This window comes from Salvelinus alpinus, chromosome 4, assembly GCF_045679555.1.
Source record: "Salvelinus alpinus chromosome 4, SLU_Salpinus.1, whole genome shotgun sequence".
NCBI lineage: Eukaryota > Metazoa > Chordata > Actinopteri > Salmoniformes > Salmonidae > Salvelinus > Salvelinus alpinus.
In genome coordinates this window covers 17,862,848-17,881,521 of record NC_092089.1, presented here as the reverse complement: position 1 = coordinate 17,881,521, position 18,674 = coordinate 17,862,848, and the positions used below count along the sequence as shown (strand labels likewise).

Here is an 18,674-nt window from a genome sequence, read left to right as displayed (position 1 = left end):
AGGATTAAAGGGGGTTGATTATGTTTCAGCACCTGGTGCCCCAAAAGGGGACGATCAGGATTAAAGGGGGTTGATTATGTGTATTCAGAACGCTTGTTGCCATGGTGTTGATTCACAAAGATCTAAATATCAGCTGACTGTAATTCAAATATAATCGAACCAAACAACAACATGTTCCGTGACTCTAGGTTATGTGTATTCATCCGCCCAGTGACTCTAGGTTATGTGTATTCATCCGCCCATTGACTCGGTTGCACATGGTGTTGAGCCACGAAGATCAAATCAGCAGCTCTCTGTGTGAGTCCATCAACCAGGAATGCAGTGATTGTGTGGGGCAACTGACCCAAAACAACCCACAATGTGGATCCATCCAGGCAGGGCTGCTATTGTTCTACAGTTCAGACATTTAAAGTATGCAGTGTGTGTGTGTGTGTGTGTGTGTACGCTGTCGGGTGCGTGTGTGTGTGTGTATTGTTATGATGTGGGGGAAGGTTAGTGTTAGGACATAGACACACTACTATGGCACACTTCCACACTCCAACCCCAGGTGGCAGCGCCAACCGGGTCACGGCTGGGTTCTGTCAAGCGGCCTTGATAAATCCTCAGGAGAGAGGTATCAAGTTGATTCTGAGAGGCCAGAAGCATCTCAGTCTTTGTTCATTTCTTTGTAGTTAGTCAACCTCTGCAGTGAGGCCCTCTCGCCTCTGCAGTGAGGCCCTCTCGCCTCTGCAGTGAGGCCCTCTCGCCTCTGCAGTGAGGCCCTCTCGCCTCTGCAGTGAGGCCCTCTCGCCTCTGCAGTGAGGCCCTCTCGCCTCTGCAGTGAGGCCCTCTCGCCTCTGCAGTGAGGCCCTCTCGCCTCTGCAGTGAGGCCCTCTCGCCTCTGCAGTGAGGCCCTCGCCTCTGTAGTTAGGCCCTCGCCTCTGTAGTTAGGCCCTCGCCTCTGTAGTTAGGCCCTCTGTGTTAGTCAACCTCTCTACAGTAGCTTGCTAGCTAGCTTGTGTTGGAAGATGTCAACATTGTGTGTGCAGCAATGTAGATCGCTGGTTGGTTAGAAGCATAGTTTCAGTCAAAGATCCTTTCGACGACTGGCTCCACTGTTTTATGATCGTTCTCGTGCCCATAGTCAAACATCAGAAATACTGGCTCCACTGTTTTATGATCGTTCTCGTGCCCATAGTCAAACATCAGAAATACTGGCTCCACTGTTTAATGATCGTTCTCCTGCCTATAGTCAAACATCAGAAATACTGGCTCCACTGTTTTATGATAGTTCTCGTGCCTGTAGTCAAACATCAGAAATACTGGCTCCACTGTTTTATGATAGTTCTCCTGCCCATAGTCAAACATCAGAAATACTTCTCATTGAAGCACAATCATCATTAGCTAGATGTCAAATGTAGCTACTAAGACTTACTCACCAATTATTATTTTTTATAAATTAAATAAATTGACATATTTACTGTTTTAGCTAATATTCCTTCAGACAGTTTTGAGGCAGGAATGGGGTTCAGCAGACGATGTCGCCTAGGTAATATGTTCTAATGTTATGGCAGCTCATTGTAGCCGGACTACTTCTGATCCATCCCATGATCCTTTGCGAGATATGAGACACATCAGATTTCTCCTCCGCTGATCTAAGACCATGAACAAGTGCAGCAAAAATCACTAGGCTACTTATTGGTTTGGTACCAGTGTGGTCTGTGCCAGCGGTGGAGAGGAATGCAGACAGAGGCAGGAGCCACAGGCAGGGTGTGTGTGGTGGGTGTTAACCCAGCGGTGATGCAGTCTCTCTGGGGTTAGAGCCCTGCTGCCTGCTCCCTGGTTAGCCCATTGTCCTGCTGTCACACAGACACAGGGCCCGAGAAGAACACACTGGAAACAGACAGGCTTCTGCACTACACAGCCCAGCACACTGGAAACAGACATTCTGCACTACACAGCCCAGCACACAGGAAACAGACATTCTGCACTACACAGCCCAGCACACTGGAAACAGACACTCTGCACTACACAGCCCAGCACACTGGAAACAGACACTCTGCACTACACAGCCCAGCACACTGGAAACAGACATTCTGCACTACACAGCCCAGCACACTGGAAACAGACATTCTGCACTACACAGCCCAGCACACTGGAAACAGACACTCTGCACTACACAGCCCAGCACACTGGAAACAGACATTCTGCACTACACAGCCCAGCACACTGGAAACAGACTCTCTGCACTACACAGCCCAGCACACTGGAAACAGACATTCTGCACTACACAGCCCAGCACACTGGAAACAGACACTCTGCACTACACAGCCCAGCACACTGGAAACAGACACGCTCTGCACTACACAGCCCAGCACACAGGAAACAGACACGCTCTGCACTACACAGCCCAGCACACTGGAAACAGACACTCTCTGCACTACACAGCCCAGCACACTGGAAACAGACACTCTGCACTACACAGCCCAGCACACTGGAAACAGACTCTCTGCACTACACAGCCCAGCACACAGGAAACAGACACTCTGCACTACACAGCCCAGCACACAGGAAACAGACATTCTGCACTACACAGCCCAGCACCCTGGAAACAGACACTCTGCACTACACAGCCCAGCACACTGCAGACACGCTCTGCACTACACAGCCCAGCACACAGGAAACAGACACTCTGCACTACACAGCCCAGCACACAGGAAACAGACACTCTGCACTACACAGCCCAGCACACAGGAAACAGACACGCTCTGCACTACACAGCCCAGCACACTGGAAACAGACATTCTGCACTACACAGCCCAGCACACAGGAAACAGACACTCTGCACTACACAGCCCAGCACACTGGAAACAGACATTCTGCACTACACAGCCCAGCACACAGGAAACAGATTGTATCTCAGAGCCTGTACTGAGCCAGCAGGCAGCAAGCAGTGCCCACACAGTACCATCCTGCTGCAGGCCGCTGCTGGCTTGTCTCTGATGACAGATAAGCAGGGTTGGGCCTGGCCGCTCCTAGGATGGGAGACCATTCTGATGTGCCACAGTCAAGAGAACCAGAGCTGATTATATTAGTGCTGAACACGTGACCATGACAACAAGGTGCCCATGATGACAAGGTGACCATGACGACAAGGTGACCATGACGACAAGGTGACCATGACGACAAGGTGAACAGTACATGGGACTTGTCATCCTATTGTAGCAAGTGGAATCACACAGTACATTTCAAAGTCCCCGTAATGATTGATCTTCCTCTCCATGTCAACTATTTAATTACCAGTAATTATCCTCCGTGTCTGAATCAGTGTCAGGTTCACCGTTCAGCTCAAGTCAGGACAAGACACTGAGGCTCTGTCCAAAATGGCACCCTATTCCCTTTATGGGACACTTATTTTGACCAGGGCCAATGGGGATCTGGCCAAAAGTAGTGCACTATAAAGGGAATGTCTAGGGTGCCACTTGGGATAGATCCTGAGACTGGGTTGGGAGCCTGGGCTGAAATGAGAGCAGAGAGGAGGGCAGAGAGGGTGGCATTGTTAAATGCTTCCCTCCGACTTCACTTTCACACAGAGAGTCTGAATGCTCAGATGAACACACAGAGAGTCTGAATGCTCAGATGAACACACAGAGAGTCTGAATGCTCAGATGAACACACAGAGAGTCTGAATGCTCAGATAAACACACAGAGAGTCTGAATGCTCAGATGAACACACAGAGAGTCTGAATGCTCAGATGAACACACAGAGAGTCTGAATGCTCAGATGAACACACAGAGAGTCTGAATGCTCAGATGAACACACAGAGAGTCTGAATGCTCAGATGAACACACAGAGAGTCTGAATGCTCAGATGAACACACAGAGAGTCTGAATGCTCAGATGAACACACAGAGAGTCTGAATGCTCAGATGAACACACAGAGAGTCTGAATGCTCAGATGAACACACAGAGAGTCTGAATGCTCAGATGAACACACAGAGAGTCTGAATGCTCAGATGAACACACAGAGAGTCTGAATGCTCAGATGAACACACAGAGAGTCTGAATGCTCAGATGAACACACAGAGAGTCTGAATGCTCAGATGAACACACAGAGAGTCTGAATGCTCAGATAAACACACAGAGAGTGTGAATGCTCAGATAAACACACAGAGAGTGTGAATGCTCAGATGAACACACAGAGAGTCTGAATGCTCAGATGAACACACAGAGAGTCTGAATGCTCAGATGAACACACAGAGAGTCTGAATGCTCAGATGAACACACAGAGAGTCTGAATGCTCAGATGAACACACAGAGAGTCTGAATGCTCAGATGAACACACAGAGAGTCTGAATGCTCAGATGAACACACAGAGAGTCTGAATGCTCAGATGAACACACAGAGAGTCTGAATGCTCAGATGAACACACAGAGAGTCTGAATGCTCAGATGAACACACAGAGAGTCTGAATGCTCAGATGAACACACAGAGAGTCTGAATGCTCAGATGAACACACAGAGAGTCTGAATGCTCAGATGAACACACAGAGAGTCTGAATGCTCAGATAAACACACAGAGAGTCTGAATGCTCAGATGAACACACAGAGAGTCTGAATGCTCAGATGAACACACAGAGAGTCTGAATGCTCAGATGAACACACAGAGAGTCTGAATGCTCAGATGAACACACAGAGAGTCTGAATGCTCAGATGAACACACAGAGAGTCTGAATGCTCAGATGAACACACAGAGAGTCTGAATGCTCAGATGAACACACAGAGAGTCTGAATGCTCAGATGAACACACAGAGAGTCTGAATGCTCAGATGAACACACAGAGAGTCTGAATGCTCAGATGAACACACAGAGAGTCTGAATGCTCAGATGAACACACAGAGAGTCTGAATGCTCAGATGAACACACAGAGAGTCTGAATGCTCAGATGAACACACAGAGAGTCTGAATGCTCAGATGAACACACAGAGAGTCTGAATGCTCAGATGAACACACAGAGAGTCTGAATGCTCAGATGAACACACAGAGAGTCTGAATGCTCAGATGAACACACAGAGAGTCTGAATGCTCAGATGAACACACAGAGAGTCTGAATGCTCAGATGAACACACAGAGTCTGAATGCTCAGATGAACACAGAGAGTCTGAATGCTCAGATGAACACAGAGAGTCTGAATGCTCAGATGAACACACAGAGTGTGAATGCTCAGATGAACAGTTCTGTTGAGCCTCTGACGACACGACAGGCTGCAGTCTTTACACCAACATACCTACAACTCCTTCAGACTGACTAGAGAAAACCTCTCCGACTAGCCATAGAAAAGCCCTGTCTTTTTACCATACAGTCAAATAGAAATGTAGAAATCTAGTTGAGTGACATGCTGCAGTGTTGAGGATGTGGTTTGACCAAGTAAGTCTGAACCTAACAGCCCTCAAGCTCTCAAAGACATTATTAACAAGTCATAAATTATCTGAAGAGGGTTGATGCTGGTCTTCCCTACTGCAGTAGTGTGTGGGCAGGATGCAGGACTGTAATACTGTAGACATATCACCCATGTCTCCACCCTCTAGCTCCTGTTAAAGATGCCGTCTGTGTAATGAGTCCACGACCCTGTGGGTGGTCAGGGCAGCATCACCTTGCTTTAATACACTGGATCAGTGCTGTAGAGCAGTGGATGGAGAGATGACAGAGGGGGCGGGGGGGGGGAAGAGGAGAGGGGGCGGGGGGGGAGAGAGGGGGCGGGGGGAGGGGGGAGAGGATGGGAGGCAGCAGGCTTTAAATCGGTGCGACAGATGGTCCTTCTATCTACCACTGCATTCATTTATTGACAGAAAGACAGAGAGCGAGAGACACAGAGCGAGAGACACAGAGCGAGAGACACAGAGCGAGACACAGGTGATCCTGTAGAAAAAGGTTGACTGGTTCAGTAATAGAGACAGGTGATCCTGTAGAAAGAGGTTGACTGGTTCAGTAATAGAGACAGGTGATCCTGTAGAAAAAGGTTGACTGGTTCAGTAATAGAGACAGGTGATCCTGTAGAAAGAGGTTGACTGGTTCAGTAATAGAGACAGGTGATCCTGTAGAAAGAGGTTGACTGGTTCAGTAATAGAGACAGGTGATCCTGTAGAAAGAGGAGGTTGACTGGTTCAGTAATAGAGACAGGTGATCCTGTAGAAAGAGGTTGACTGGTTCAGTAATAGAGACAGGTGATCCTGTAGAAAGAGGAGGTTGACTGGTTCAGTAATAGAGACAGGTGATCCTGTAGAAAGAGGAGGTTGACTGGTTCAGTAATAGAGACAGGTGATCCTGTAGAAAGAGGAGGTTGACTGGCTCAGTAATAGAGACAGGTGATCCTGTAGAAAGAGGAGGTTGACTGGTTCAGTAATAGAGACAGGTGATCCTGTAGAAAGAGGAGGTTGACTGGTTCAGTAATAGAGACAGGTGATCCTGCAGAAAGAGGAGGTTGACTGGTTCAGTAATAGAGACAGGTGATCCTGTAGAAAGAGGAGGTTGACTGGTTCAGTAATAGAGACAGGTGATCCTGTAGAAAGAGGAGGTTGACTGGTTCAGTAATAGAGACAGGTGATCCTGTAGAAAGAGGAGGTTGACTGGTTCAGTAATAGAGACAGGTGATCCTGCAGAAAGAGGAGGTTGACTGGCTCAGTAATAGAGACAGGTGATCCTGTAGAAAGAGGAGGTTGACTGGTTCAGTAATAGAGACAGGTGATCCTGTAGAAAGAGGTTGACTGGTTCAGTAATAGAGACAGGTGATCCTGTAGAAAGAGGAGGTTGACTGGTTCAGTAATAGAGACAGGTGATCCTGCAGAAAGAGGAGGTTGACTGGTTCAGTAATAGAGACAGGTGATCCTGTAGAAAGAGGAGGTTGACTGGTTCAGTAATAGAGACAGGTGATCCTGCAGAAAGAGGAGGTTGACTGGCTCAGTAATAGACAGGTGATCCTGTAGAAAGAGGAGGTTGACTGGTTCAGTAATAGAGACAGGTGATCCTGTAGAAAGAGGAGGTTGACTGGCTCAGTAATAGAGACAGGTGATCCTGTAGAAAGAGGAGGCTGACTGGTTCAGTAATAGAGACAGGTGATCCTGCAGAAAGAGGAGGTTGACTGGTTCAGTAATAGAGACAGGTGATCCTGTAGAAAGAGGAGGTTGACTGGTTCAGTAATAGAGACAGGTGATCCTGTAGAAAGAGGAGGTTGACTGGTTCAGTAATAGAGACAGGTGATCCTGTAGAAAGAGGAGGTTGACTGGCTCAGTAATAGAGACAGGTGATCCTGTAGAAAGAGGAGGTTGACTGGTTCAGTAATAGAGACAGGTGATCCTGTAGAAAGAGGAGGTTGACTGGTTCAGTAATAGAGACAGGTGATCCTGCAGAAAGAGGAGGTTGACTGGTTCAGTAATAGAGACAGGTGATCATGTAGAAAGAGGAGGTTGACTGGTTCAGTAATAGAGACAGGTGATCCTGTAGAAAGAGGAGGTTGACTGGTTCAGTAATAGAGACAGGTGATCCTGTAGAAAGAGGAGGTTGACTGGTTCAGTAATAGAGACAGGTGATCCTGTAGAAAGAGGAGGTTGACTGGTTCAGTAATAGAGACAGGTGATCCTGTAGAAAGAGGAGGTTGACTGGTTCAGTAATAGAGACAGGTGATCCTGTAGAAAGAGGAGGTTGACTGGTTCAGTAATAGAGACAGGTGATCCTGTAGAAAGAGGAGGTTGACTGGCTCAGTAATAGAGACAGGTGATCCTGTAGAAAGAGGAGGTTGACTGGCTCAGTAATAGAGACAGGTGATCCTGTAGAAAGAGGAGGTTGACTGGTTCAGTAATAGAGACAGGTGATCCTGTAGAAAGAGGAGGTTGACTGGCTCAGTAATAGAGAGGTGATCCTGTAGAAAGAGGAGGTTGACTGGCTCAGTAACAGCTCTACTCCCTGCTGTGTTTTAGTCTGTCTCTGTCACACAGAGGAAGCCCAGCAGCAGCAGCCTGTGTAGAGGACAGAGAGAGCAGGACAGAGAGTGCAGGACAGAGAGTGCAGGACAGAGAGTGCAGGACACAGAGAGCAGGACACAGAGAGCAGGACACAGAGAGCAGGACACAGAGAGCAGGACACAGAGAGCAGGACACAGAGAGCAGGACACAGAGAGCAGGACAGAGTGTAGGACAGAGAGCGTCTAGTGGGTGTGCACGTGACATTGGTATGCCGCGCATGTGTGCAATACATGCCACCCAGATACACTGCGTGGGTGTGTGTATCTGGGTCGATGATTGTGTGTGCTGTATGTGTGTGTGTGTGTGTGTGTCTGGGTCGATGATTGTGTGTGTGTGTGTGTGTGTGTGTCTGGGTCGATGATTGTGTGTGTGTGTGTGTCTGGGTCGATGATTGTGTGTGTGTGTGTGTGTGTGTGTGTGTGTGTGTGTGTGTGTGTGTGTGTGTGTGTGTGTGTGTGTGTGTGTGTGTGTGTGTGTGTGTGTGTGTTGTATGTGAATATAGGTCGGTTCACACACACCGTTGTCCAGAGGTGAGCAGCTGCTCTCTGTCGGGAACACCCTGGCCAGAGCCCAGAGGCATGACGTCCATCTGTCTCTGATCAGGGGTTCAGCCCCCGTAGTGGAACCACCTCTCAGCACAACTCAGCTGTAAAACCTGTCCTAAGCTGCAGTAGTACAGGAACATTACTGTCAGAAGACTCAGGACAGTCACTCTGTAGCCATGCAGGTGGCCATGCCCTGTACATGAGTAACTGGTGTGACTTCCTGCTTTTAGCTCCTAGTGGAGCGAAGGGCCAATTGGAGATGTGATTCACCTCTTCAGTGTTCTACTAGACTAATTCCAATGACTGTCCTGTTACTATACAGAGAGGAATTCCACCAGGCCTGATAAGAGAAACCTTTTACTGTGTTCCTCCCCAGTCCTGACCTTGGCCAACAGACCACAGCTGACCTCTGACGAAAGAGAGAGAGACTAACATCCCATAATGATCTACTGTGACCAGACACTCAGTCATGTCACCGTGACAACACAAGTCCTTTCAGCCAGTCATGTGAGCCAGACTAGGGCACATAATAAAATGGCATCCTATTCCCTATACTGGTTTTGACCAGAGCCCTGTGCCTGTCATTTGAGGATCATGGGGCAGGAAGCACGCGTTTCTCACAGATAAATGTGACGTGGTTTTTTTATGAAACTTTGTTGTGCGATAAAAACATATCCAACGTTAACTCAATATTCTGTGAATCTGAAATACTGGGAGCCAAGTAGAAGTCTCTGCTAAACTTTCAAAACGTGTGTATGTGTGTGTGTGTGTTGTTTGTTGTTTGGTTTTACCATCCTTGTGGGGACCGGATGGTAAAACAAGGAAAATTTGGACAAGTGTGGACATTTTAGGCTTAGGGGGTTAAGTTTACAATTAGGGTTAAGAATTAAAGGGTTAAGGTTATCAAAAATACAATTTTGAATGGAAATCAATTGTTTGGTCCCAACAAGAATAGTAAAATAAACGCGTGTGTGTGTGTGTGTGTGTGTGTGTGTGTGTGTGTGTGTGAAAAAACAGGACAGATCCAATCCAAGTGGGTGATGATGATACCAGTATGCCGTTGATCAGAGACAACGTGTTCCCTGACTAAAATAGGATCCGTACAGCATTCCCTTTGGAAGGGAAGGACCCAATGTGACTGCCCACCATGTGTTAACATCAACACTCCCAAGTCTCCTCTTTCACCTAACAAAGTCAACTTAGAAATTACAGCGCCATAGAATTAAAGAAGCAACTGACAACAGCGTAAAATGTTATTACCACGATAGGTAATTATTGTGTAATTACCATTTGACCATATTATTACCATATTACCATGTAAATCCTCAGTAAATACCAGGTAGGGATAAATAGTAGACTAGTAGAAGTACTGCATGAGCTAAAGATTCATCTTTCATAACTGCTTCAGTAAAAATGGTCTATAATTACATTTGCTGAGGGAAGTGGTTCCCAAACTGCAGGACTAAACTTACTCAGGACTCAGAGATATGTCATTTCATCAGTGTGACAGTTGGGATACTGACCGTGACCTTATGTTAGTTGGGGTACTGACCGTGACCTTATGTTAGTTGGGGTACTGACCGTGACCTTATGTTAGTTGGGGTACTGACCGTGACCTTATGTTAGTTGGGGTACTGACCGTGACCTTATGTTAGTTGGGGTACTGACCGTGACCTTATGTTAGTTGGGGTACTGACCGTGACCTTATGTTAGTTGGGATACTGACCGTGACCTTATGTTAGTTGGGATACTGACCGTGACCTTATGTTAGTTGGGATACTGACCGTGACCTTATGTTAGTTGGGGTACTGACCGTGACCTTATGTTAGTTGGGGTACTGACCGTGACCTTATGTTAGTTGGGATACTGACCGTGACCTTTTGTTAGTTGGGATACTGACCGTGACCTTATGTTAGTTGGGGTACTGACCGTGACCTTATGTTAGTTGGGATACTGACCGTGACCTTATGTTAGTTGGGGTACTGACCGTGACCTTTTGTTAGTTGGAATACTGACCGTGACCTTATGTTAGTTGGGGTACTGACCGTGACCTTATGTTAGTTGGGGTACTGACCGTGACCTTGTGTTAGTTGGGATACTGACCGTGACCTTTTGTTAGTTGGGGTACTGACCGTGACCTTTTGTTAGTTGGAATACTGACCGTGACCTTATGTTAGTTGGGGTACTGACCGTGACCTTGTGTTAGTTGGGGTACTGACCGTGACCTTATGTTAGTTGGGGTACTGACCGTGACCTTATGTTAGTTGGGGTACTGACCGTGACCTTATGTTAGTTGGGGTACTGACCGTGACCTTATGTTAGATGGGGTACTGACCGTGACCTTATGTTAGTTGGGGTACTGACCGTGACCTTATGTTAGTTGGGGTACTGACCGTGACCTTTTGTTAGTTGGGGTACTGACCGTGACCTTATGTTAGTTGGGATACTGACCGTGACCTTATGTTAGTTGGGGTACTGACCGTGACCTTATGTTAGTTGGGGTACTGACCGTGACCTTTTGTTAGTTGGGGTACTGACCGTGACCTTATGTTAGATGGGGTACTGACCGTGACCTTATGTTAGTTGGGGTACTGACCGTGACCTTATGTTAGTTGGGGTACTGACCGTGACCTTTTGTTAGTTGGGGTACTGACCGTGACCTTATGTTAGTTGGGGTACTGACCGTGACCTTTTGTTAGTTGGGGTACTGACCGTGACCTTATGTTAGTTGGGGTACTGACCGTGACCTTATGTTAGTTGGGGTACTGACCGTGACCTTATGTTAGTTGGGGTACTGACCGTGACCTTATGTTAGATGGGGTACTGACCGTGACCTTATGTTAGTTGGGGTACTGACCGTGACCTTATGTTAGTTGGGGTACTGACCGTGACCTTTTGTTAGTTGGGGTACTGACCGTGACCTTATGTTAGTTGGGATACTGACCGTGACCTTATGTTAGTTGGGGTACTGACCGTGACCTTATGTTAGTTGGGGTACTGACCGTGACCTTATGTTAGTTGGGATACTGACCGTGACCTTTTGTTAGTTGGGATACTGACCGTGACCTTATGTTAGTTGGGGTACTGACCGTGACCTTATGTTAGTTGGGATACTGACCGTGACCTTATGTTAGTTGGGGTACTGACCGTGACCTTTTGTTAGTTGGAATACTGACCGTGACCTTATGTTAGTTGGGGTACTGACCGTGACCTTATGTTAGTTGGGGTACTGACCGTGACCTTTTGTTAGTTGGGATACTGACCGTGACCTTTTGTTAGTTGGGGTACTGACCGTGACCTTTTGTTAGTTGGAATACTGACCGTGACCTTATGTTAGTTGGGGTACTGACCGTGACCTTATGTTAGTTGGGGTACTGACCGTGACCTTATGTTAGTTGGGGTACTGACCGTGACCTTATGTTAGTTGGGGTACTGACCGTGACCTTATGTTAGTTGGGGTACTGACCGTGACCTTATGTTAGTTGGGGTACTGACCGTGACCTTATGTTAGTTGGGGTACTGACCGTGACCTTATGTTAGTTGGGGTACTGACCGTGACCTTTTGTTAGTTGGGGTACTGACCGTGACCTTATGTTAGTTGGGATACTGACCGTGACCTTATGTTAGTTGGGGTACTGACCGTGACCTTATGTTAGTTGGGGTACTGACCGTGACCTTTTGTTAGTTGGGGTACTGACCGTGACCTTTTGTTAGTTGGAATACTGACCGTGACCTTATGTTAGTTGGGGTACTGACCGTGACCTTATGTTAGTTGGGGTACTGACCGTGACCTTTTGTTAGTTGGGATACTGACCGTGACCTTTTGTTAGTTGGGGTACTGACCGTGACCTTTTGTTAGTTGGAATACTGACCGTGACCTTATGTTAGTTGGGGTACTGACCGTGACCTTATGTTAGTTGGGGTACTGACCGTGACCTTATGTTAGTTGGGGTACTGACCGTGACCTTATGTTAGTTGGGGTACTGACCGTGACCTTATGTTAGTTGGGGTACTGACCGTGACCTTATGTTAGATGGGGTACTGACCGTGACCTTATGTTAGTTGGGGTACTGACCGTGACCTTATGTTAGTTGGGGTACTGACCGTGACCTTTTGTTAGTTGGGGTACTGACCGTGACCTTATGTTAGTTGGGATACTGACCGTGACCTTATGTTAGTTGGGGTACTGACCGTGACCTTATGTTAGTTGGGATGTCTCAACAAAATAAAAAATAGGACAGATGAAAACGCTCCTTCCACTCACCGTGCTGCATGATCCCGTGTTCCAGAAGCCTCCGTCCAAGATGCTCCGCCTCCTCTCGGGTCGCCATCTCTCCCTCCGCCAGCAGCCAATCAACAAGCTCGGAGGCCACCAGCGTCCGTTCAAACGTCTCACCCTCTTCTTCCCGAGTCGCTAGGATGGACGTCTCTGTGTTCATCATTAGCCTGTTGAGAAGATTTAATACAGACTACTGTATACGATGTGTAAATCAGATTTAGATACAGACTACCGTATACGATGCGTAAATCAGATTTAATACAGACTACCGTATACGATGCGTAAATCAGATTTAGATACAGACTACCGTATACGATGCGTAAATCAGATTTAATACAGACTACCGTATACGATGTGTAAATCAGATTTAATACAGACTACCGTATACGATGTGTAAATCAGATTTAATACAGACTACCGTATACGATGTGTAAATCAGATTTAATACAGACTACCGTATACGATGTGTAAATCAGATTTAATACAGACTACCGTATACGATGTGTAAATCAGATTTAATACAGACTACCGTATACGATGTGTAAATCAGATTTAATACAGACTACCGTATACGATGTGTAAATCAGATTTAATACAGACTACCGTATACGATGTGTAAATCAGATTTAATACAGACTACCGTATACGATGTGTAAATCAGATTTAATACAGTCTACCGTATACGATGTGTAAATCAGATTTAATACAGTCTACCGTATACGATGTGTAAATCAGATTTAGATACAGACTACCGTATACGATGTGTAAATCAGATTTAATACAGTCTACCGTATACGATGTGTAAATCAGATTTAGATACAGACTACTGTATATGATGTGTAAATCAGGTCTACGTTGTTTTATACGATGTGTATATCAGATTTAATACAGACTACTGTATACGATGTGTAAATCAGATTTAATACAGACTACTTTATACGATGTGTGTAAATCAGGTCTACGTTGTTGTTTTATACAGACTACTTTATACGCTGTATAAATCAGGTCTACGTTGTTTTATACAGACTACTTTATACGATGTGTAAATCAGATCTACGTTGTTTTATACAGACTACTGTATACGATGTGTAAATCAGGTGTTATATACAGACTACTGTATACGATGTGTAAATCAGGTGTTATATACAGACTACTGTATACGATGTGTAAATCAGATTTAGACTACTGTATACGATGTGTAAATCAGATTTAGATACAGACTACTGTATACGATATGTAAATCAGATTTAATACAGACTACTGTATACGATGTGTAAATCAGATTTAATACAGACTACTGTATACGATGTGTAAATCAGATTTAATACAGACTACTGTATACGATGTGTAAATCAGATTTAGATACAGATTACTGTATACGATGTGTAAATCAGATTTAGATACAGACTACTGTATACGATGTGTAAATCAGATTTAGATACAGACTACTGTATACGATGTGTAAATCAGATTTAGATACAGACTACTGTATACGATGTGTAAATCAGATTTAGATACAGACTACTTTATACGATGTGTAAATCAGATTTAATACAGACTACTTTATACGATGTGTAATTCAGGTCTACGTTGTTTTATACAGACTACTTTATACGATGTGTAAATCAGATTTAGATACAGACTACTTTATACGATGTGTAAATCAGGTCTACGTTGTTTTATACAGACTACTGTATACGATGTGTAAATCAGATTTAATACAGACTACTGTATACGATGTGTAAATCAGATTTAGATACAGACTACTGTATACGATGTGTAAATCTGTACGTTGTTTTATACAGACTACTTTATACGATGTGTAAATCAGGTGTACATTGTGTTTTTATACAGACTACTTTATACGATGTGTAAATCAGGTGTACATTGTGTTTTTATACAGACTACTTTATACGATGTGTAAATCAGGTGTACATTGTTCGTTGTTGTCGTTTTCCATCCTGATTCAACACAATAACAGACTTTTCCCCATCAACTTCTATCTAAATAGTTATCTGTGCAGGCTTTTGCTCCGACCAATCACACACCTGATTTAGCTAATGAATGATGAAGTAAAACCAGGTGTGTTAGCGTAGGGCTGGAATGAAAACCTTGCTGATGGGTATTTCCCATGTCCCCAGGAGGAGGGCAGCTTGGCCACCCCTGTACTATTTATAAAGCTGAACTTCCAGGAAGAGCACTAGGACTTCAGGTCAACCAGTTCAGTTAACCACAGCAGTCTCCTACTGAGTGATCCTGGTACAAGATGTTTGTCAGTTAACCACAGCAGTCTCCTACTGAGTGATCCTGGTACAAGATGTCAGTTAACCACAGCAGTCCCCTACTGAGTGATCCTGGTACAAGATGTCAGTTAACCACAGCAGTCTCCTACTGAGTGATCCTGGTACAAGATGTCAGTTAACCACAGCAGCCTCCTACTGAGTGATCCTGGTACAAGATGTCAGTTAACCACAGCAGCCTCCTACTGAGTGATCCTGGTACAATATAGATGTCAGTTAACCACAGCAGTCTCCTACTGAGTGATCCTGGTACAAGATGTCAGTTAACCACAGCAGCCTCCTACTGAGTGATCCTGGTACAAGATAGATGTCAGTTAACCACAGCAGCCTCCTACTGAGTGATCCTGGTACAAGATGGATGTCAGTTAACCACAGCAGCCTCCTACTGAGTGATCCTGGTACAATATAGATGTCAGTTAACCACAGCACCCTCCTACTGAGTGATCCTGGTACAAGATGTCAGTTAACCACAGCAGTCTCCTACTGAGTGATCCTGGTACAAGATAGATGTCAGTTAACCACAGCAGTCTCCTATTGAGTGATCCTGGTACAAGATGTCAGTTAACCACAGCACCCTCCTACTGAGTGATCCTGGTACAAGATGGATGTCAGTTAACCACAGCAGCCTCCTACTGAGTGATCCTGGTACAAGATGTCCGTTAACCACAGCAGCCTCCTACTGAGTGATCCTGGTACAATATAGATGTCAGTTAACCACAGCACCCTCCTACTGAGTGATCCTGGTACAAGATAAATATCCCAAGACGACAAGGGTGGAATCCCAACAGACAGAGAATACACGTGCCATGTTTGGTACACACACACACACAGTAAATATCAGACCCGTGTGGAAACAGGTGGATCTATGATGGGAATATATATATATATATATATGAACAACGCAGTGAAAACTATAATGTACATGTTACTGCTTGTATTGAGACAAAGGCAGACCACGTCATCATGGTGTGGCTACAGTATAGAGGGGTGTTTTCTCCAAGGCGGGGCACCGATTCTTTCTTTACAACTTAATTCCTCTTTCCATAGAATGCAAATGACGTGTGACTGTTTGAAGTTTCACCGCCTTATCACTGAGTCAACTAACCCATCCATTAACCTCACGTTAGTCTGGAAGCTTGACGTGTGGAAGATCAACAAGCCGACATCTGACCCACACACCCAGGACACATCCCAAATGGAGCCCTATTCCCTATATAGTGCACTACTTTAGACCAGAGCCCTATTCCCTATATAGTGCACTACTTTAGACCAAGGTAAGTAATAGTGTACCTTTCAGAACGCAGCGTGAATCCACATCTGTCTTAACCATTCACCCTCATTTTACCGTTATTTAACGAGGCAAGTCAGTTAAGAACAAATTCTTATTTTCAATGACGGCCTAGGAACAGTGGGTTAACTGCCTTGTTCAGGGGCAGAACAACAGATTTTTACCTTGTCAGCTCGGGGATGCGATCTTGCAACCTTTCGGTTACTAGTCTAACGCTCTAACCACTAGACTACCTGCCGCCCCTCAACGACACACACAATCCATGTCTCAATTATCTTAAAACTCCTTCTTTAACCCGTCTCCTCCCCTTCATCTACACTGATTGAAGTGGATTTATGAAGATGACATCAATAAGGGATCATATCTTTCACCTGGTCAGTCTGTCATGGAAAGAGCAGGTGTTCCTAATGTTTTGTCCACTCGGTGTATTCCTATCTAGTGCCCTTAGAGCTCTGGTCAGAAGTAGTGCACTGTGTAGGGGATAGGGTGTAGGGGATAGGGTGCCGTTTAGGGTGCCAACACTGTCTCCTGTGACGGTCAGACTGTCAGCTTTAGCCCTGCTAGCCCAACTGGCTCTGGTCCAATCACTGCAGATCAGCAGTGGGTGGGAGGATTCATAATAGCGTTAGTTTGTATTAAAAACCTTTGCAATGTTTCTTTATGATTTCTTGGACTACGTTTGTAAGAAGTTTCAAACCTATTGTTGAAATGAACGCTGTTGTTCATCTTTGATTTTATGATAATAATTCACAAAGACAGACTATAGCCAAGTTATTTCTAAGAATCAGTAACGCAGAATTTATAAATCATTATCGACTTAGAATGGAGAATGGAAAACAAAAAGTGTGCCGTATATATTAAAGGGAAAACACGAGTCTGAATCACGCCACGGTCTGAGCTCCATCCTTCAAAAACAATTATTTGTTTTTCTTATCAACAGAACAGTAAATAGAAGTTTGCAGCGTTTGACCCGGCTGGTATCAAGATATAAAACAAAATCAGGCCCAGCAGGATTACACTACTGAATGGTCCACAGAAAAGCCTGTCCACATTCAACTCCATTCTGTTCTGTTCAATAAACTTTATTCATCCCAAGCGGGCAGTTAGACAGTGACAGCCATGAGTCAACCCATAACAGGATACATGGATACTGTATTACCCTGGGACAGGAGCCCTGCTCGCTGTACACTGTTAAATATACACTGTAGACTGTACTACCCTGGGACAGGAGCCCTGCTCGCTGTACACTGTTAAATATACACTGTAGACTTCCCAACGTTTAATCACCACTGTAGACTGTACTACCCTGGGACAGGAACCCTGCTCGCTGTACACTGTTAAATATACACTGTAGACTTCCCAACGTAATCACCACTACCCTGGGACAGGAGCCCTGCTCGCTGTACACTGTTAAATATACACTGTAGACTGTACTACCCTGGGACAGGAGCACTGCTCTCTGTACACTGTTAAATATACACTGTAGACTTCCCAACGTTTAATTACCACTGTACCACCCTGTGACAGGAGCCCTGCTCGCTGTACACTGTTAAATATACACTGTAGACTTCCCAACGTTAAATATACACTGTCGACTGTACTACCCTGGGACAGGAGCCCTGCTCGCTGTCCACTGTTAGATATACACTGTAGACTTCCCAACGTTTAATCACCACTGTAGACTTCCCAACGTTTAATCACCACTGTAGACTTCCCGACGTTTAATCACCACTGTAGACTTCCCGACGTTTAATCACCACTGTAGACTTCCCAACGTTTAATCACCACTGTAGACTTCCCAACGTTTAATCACCACTGTAGACTTCCCAACGTTTAATCACCACTGTAGACTTCACAATGTGTAATCACCACTGTAGACTTCCCAATGTGTAATCACCACTGTAGACTTCCCAATGTGTAATCACCACTGTAGACTTCCCAATGTTTAATCACCACTGTAGACTTCCCAACGTTTAATCACCACTGTAGACTTCCCAACGTTTAATCACCACTGTAGACTTCCCAACGTGTAATCACCACTGTAGACTTCCCAACGTGTAATTACCACTGTAGACTTCCCAACGTTTAATTACCACTGTAGACTTCCCAGCGTTTAATATACACTGTAGACTTTACGTTTAATTACCACTGTGCACTGTAGACTTCCCAACGTGTAATTACCACTGTAGACTTCCCAACGTGTAATCACCACTGTAGACTTTACAACTCCTTCAAATGAGACAAGTGGAAACATTAAACTGCTTGT

At 45.3% G+C, this 18,674-nt stretch overlaps 1 protein-coding gene across 2 annotated transcripts in view; it reads right to left on the bottom strand.

Annotated features, from left to right (window-relative positions):
• The window catches only part of deptor (DEP domain containing MTOR-interacting protein), an 81,015-nt gene that overhangs the window by 46,542 nt on the left and 15,799 nt on the right, over positions 1-18,674 (bottom strand). For both annotated transcript variants that reach the window (XM_071395777.1, XM_071395778.1), the window contains exon 6: positions 12,806-12,987. In XM_071395777.1, the coding sequence (XP_071251878.1) occupies positions 12,806-12,987 (182 nt within the window). The remainder of the gene's footprint in view (positions 1-12,805; positions 12,988-18,674) is intronic.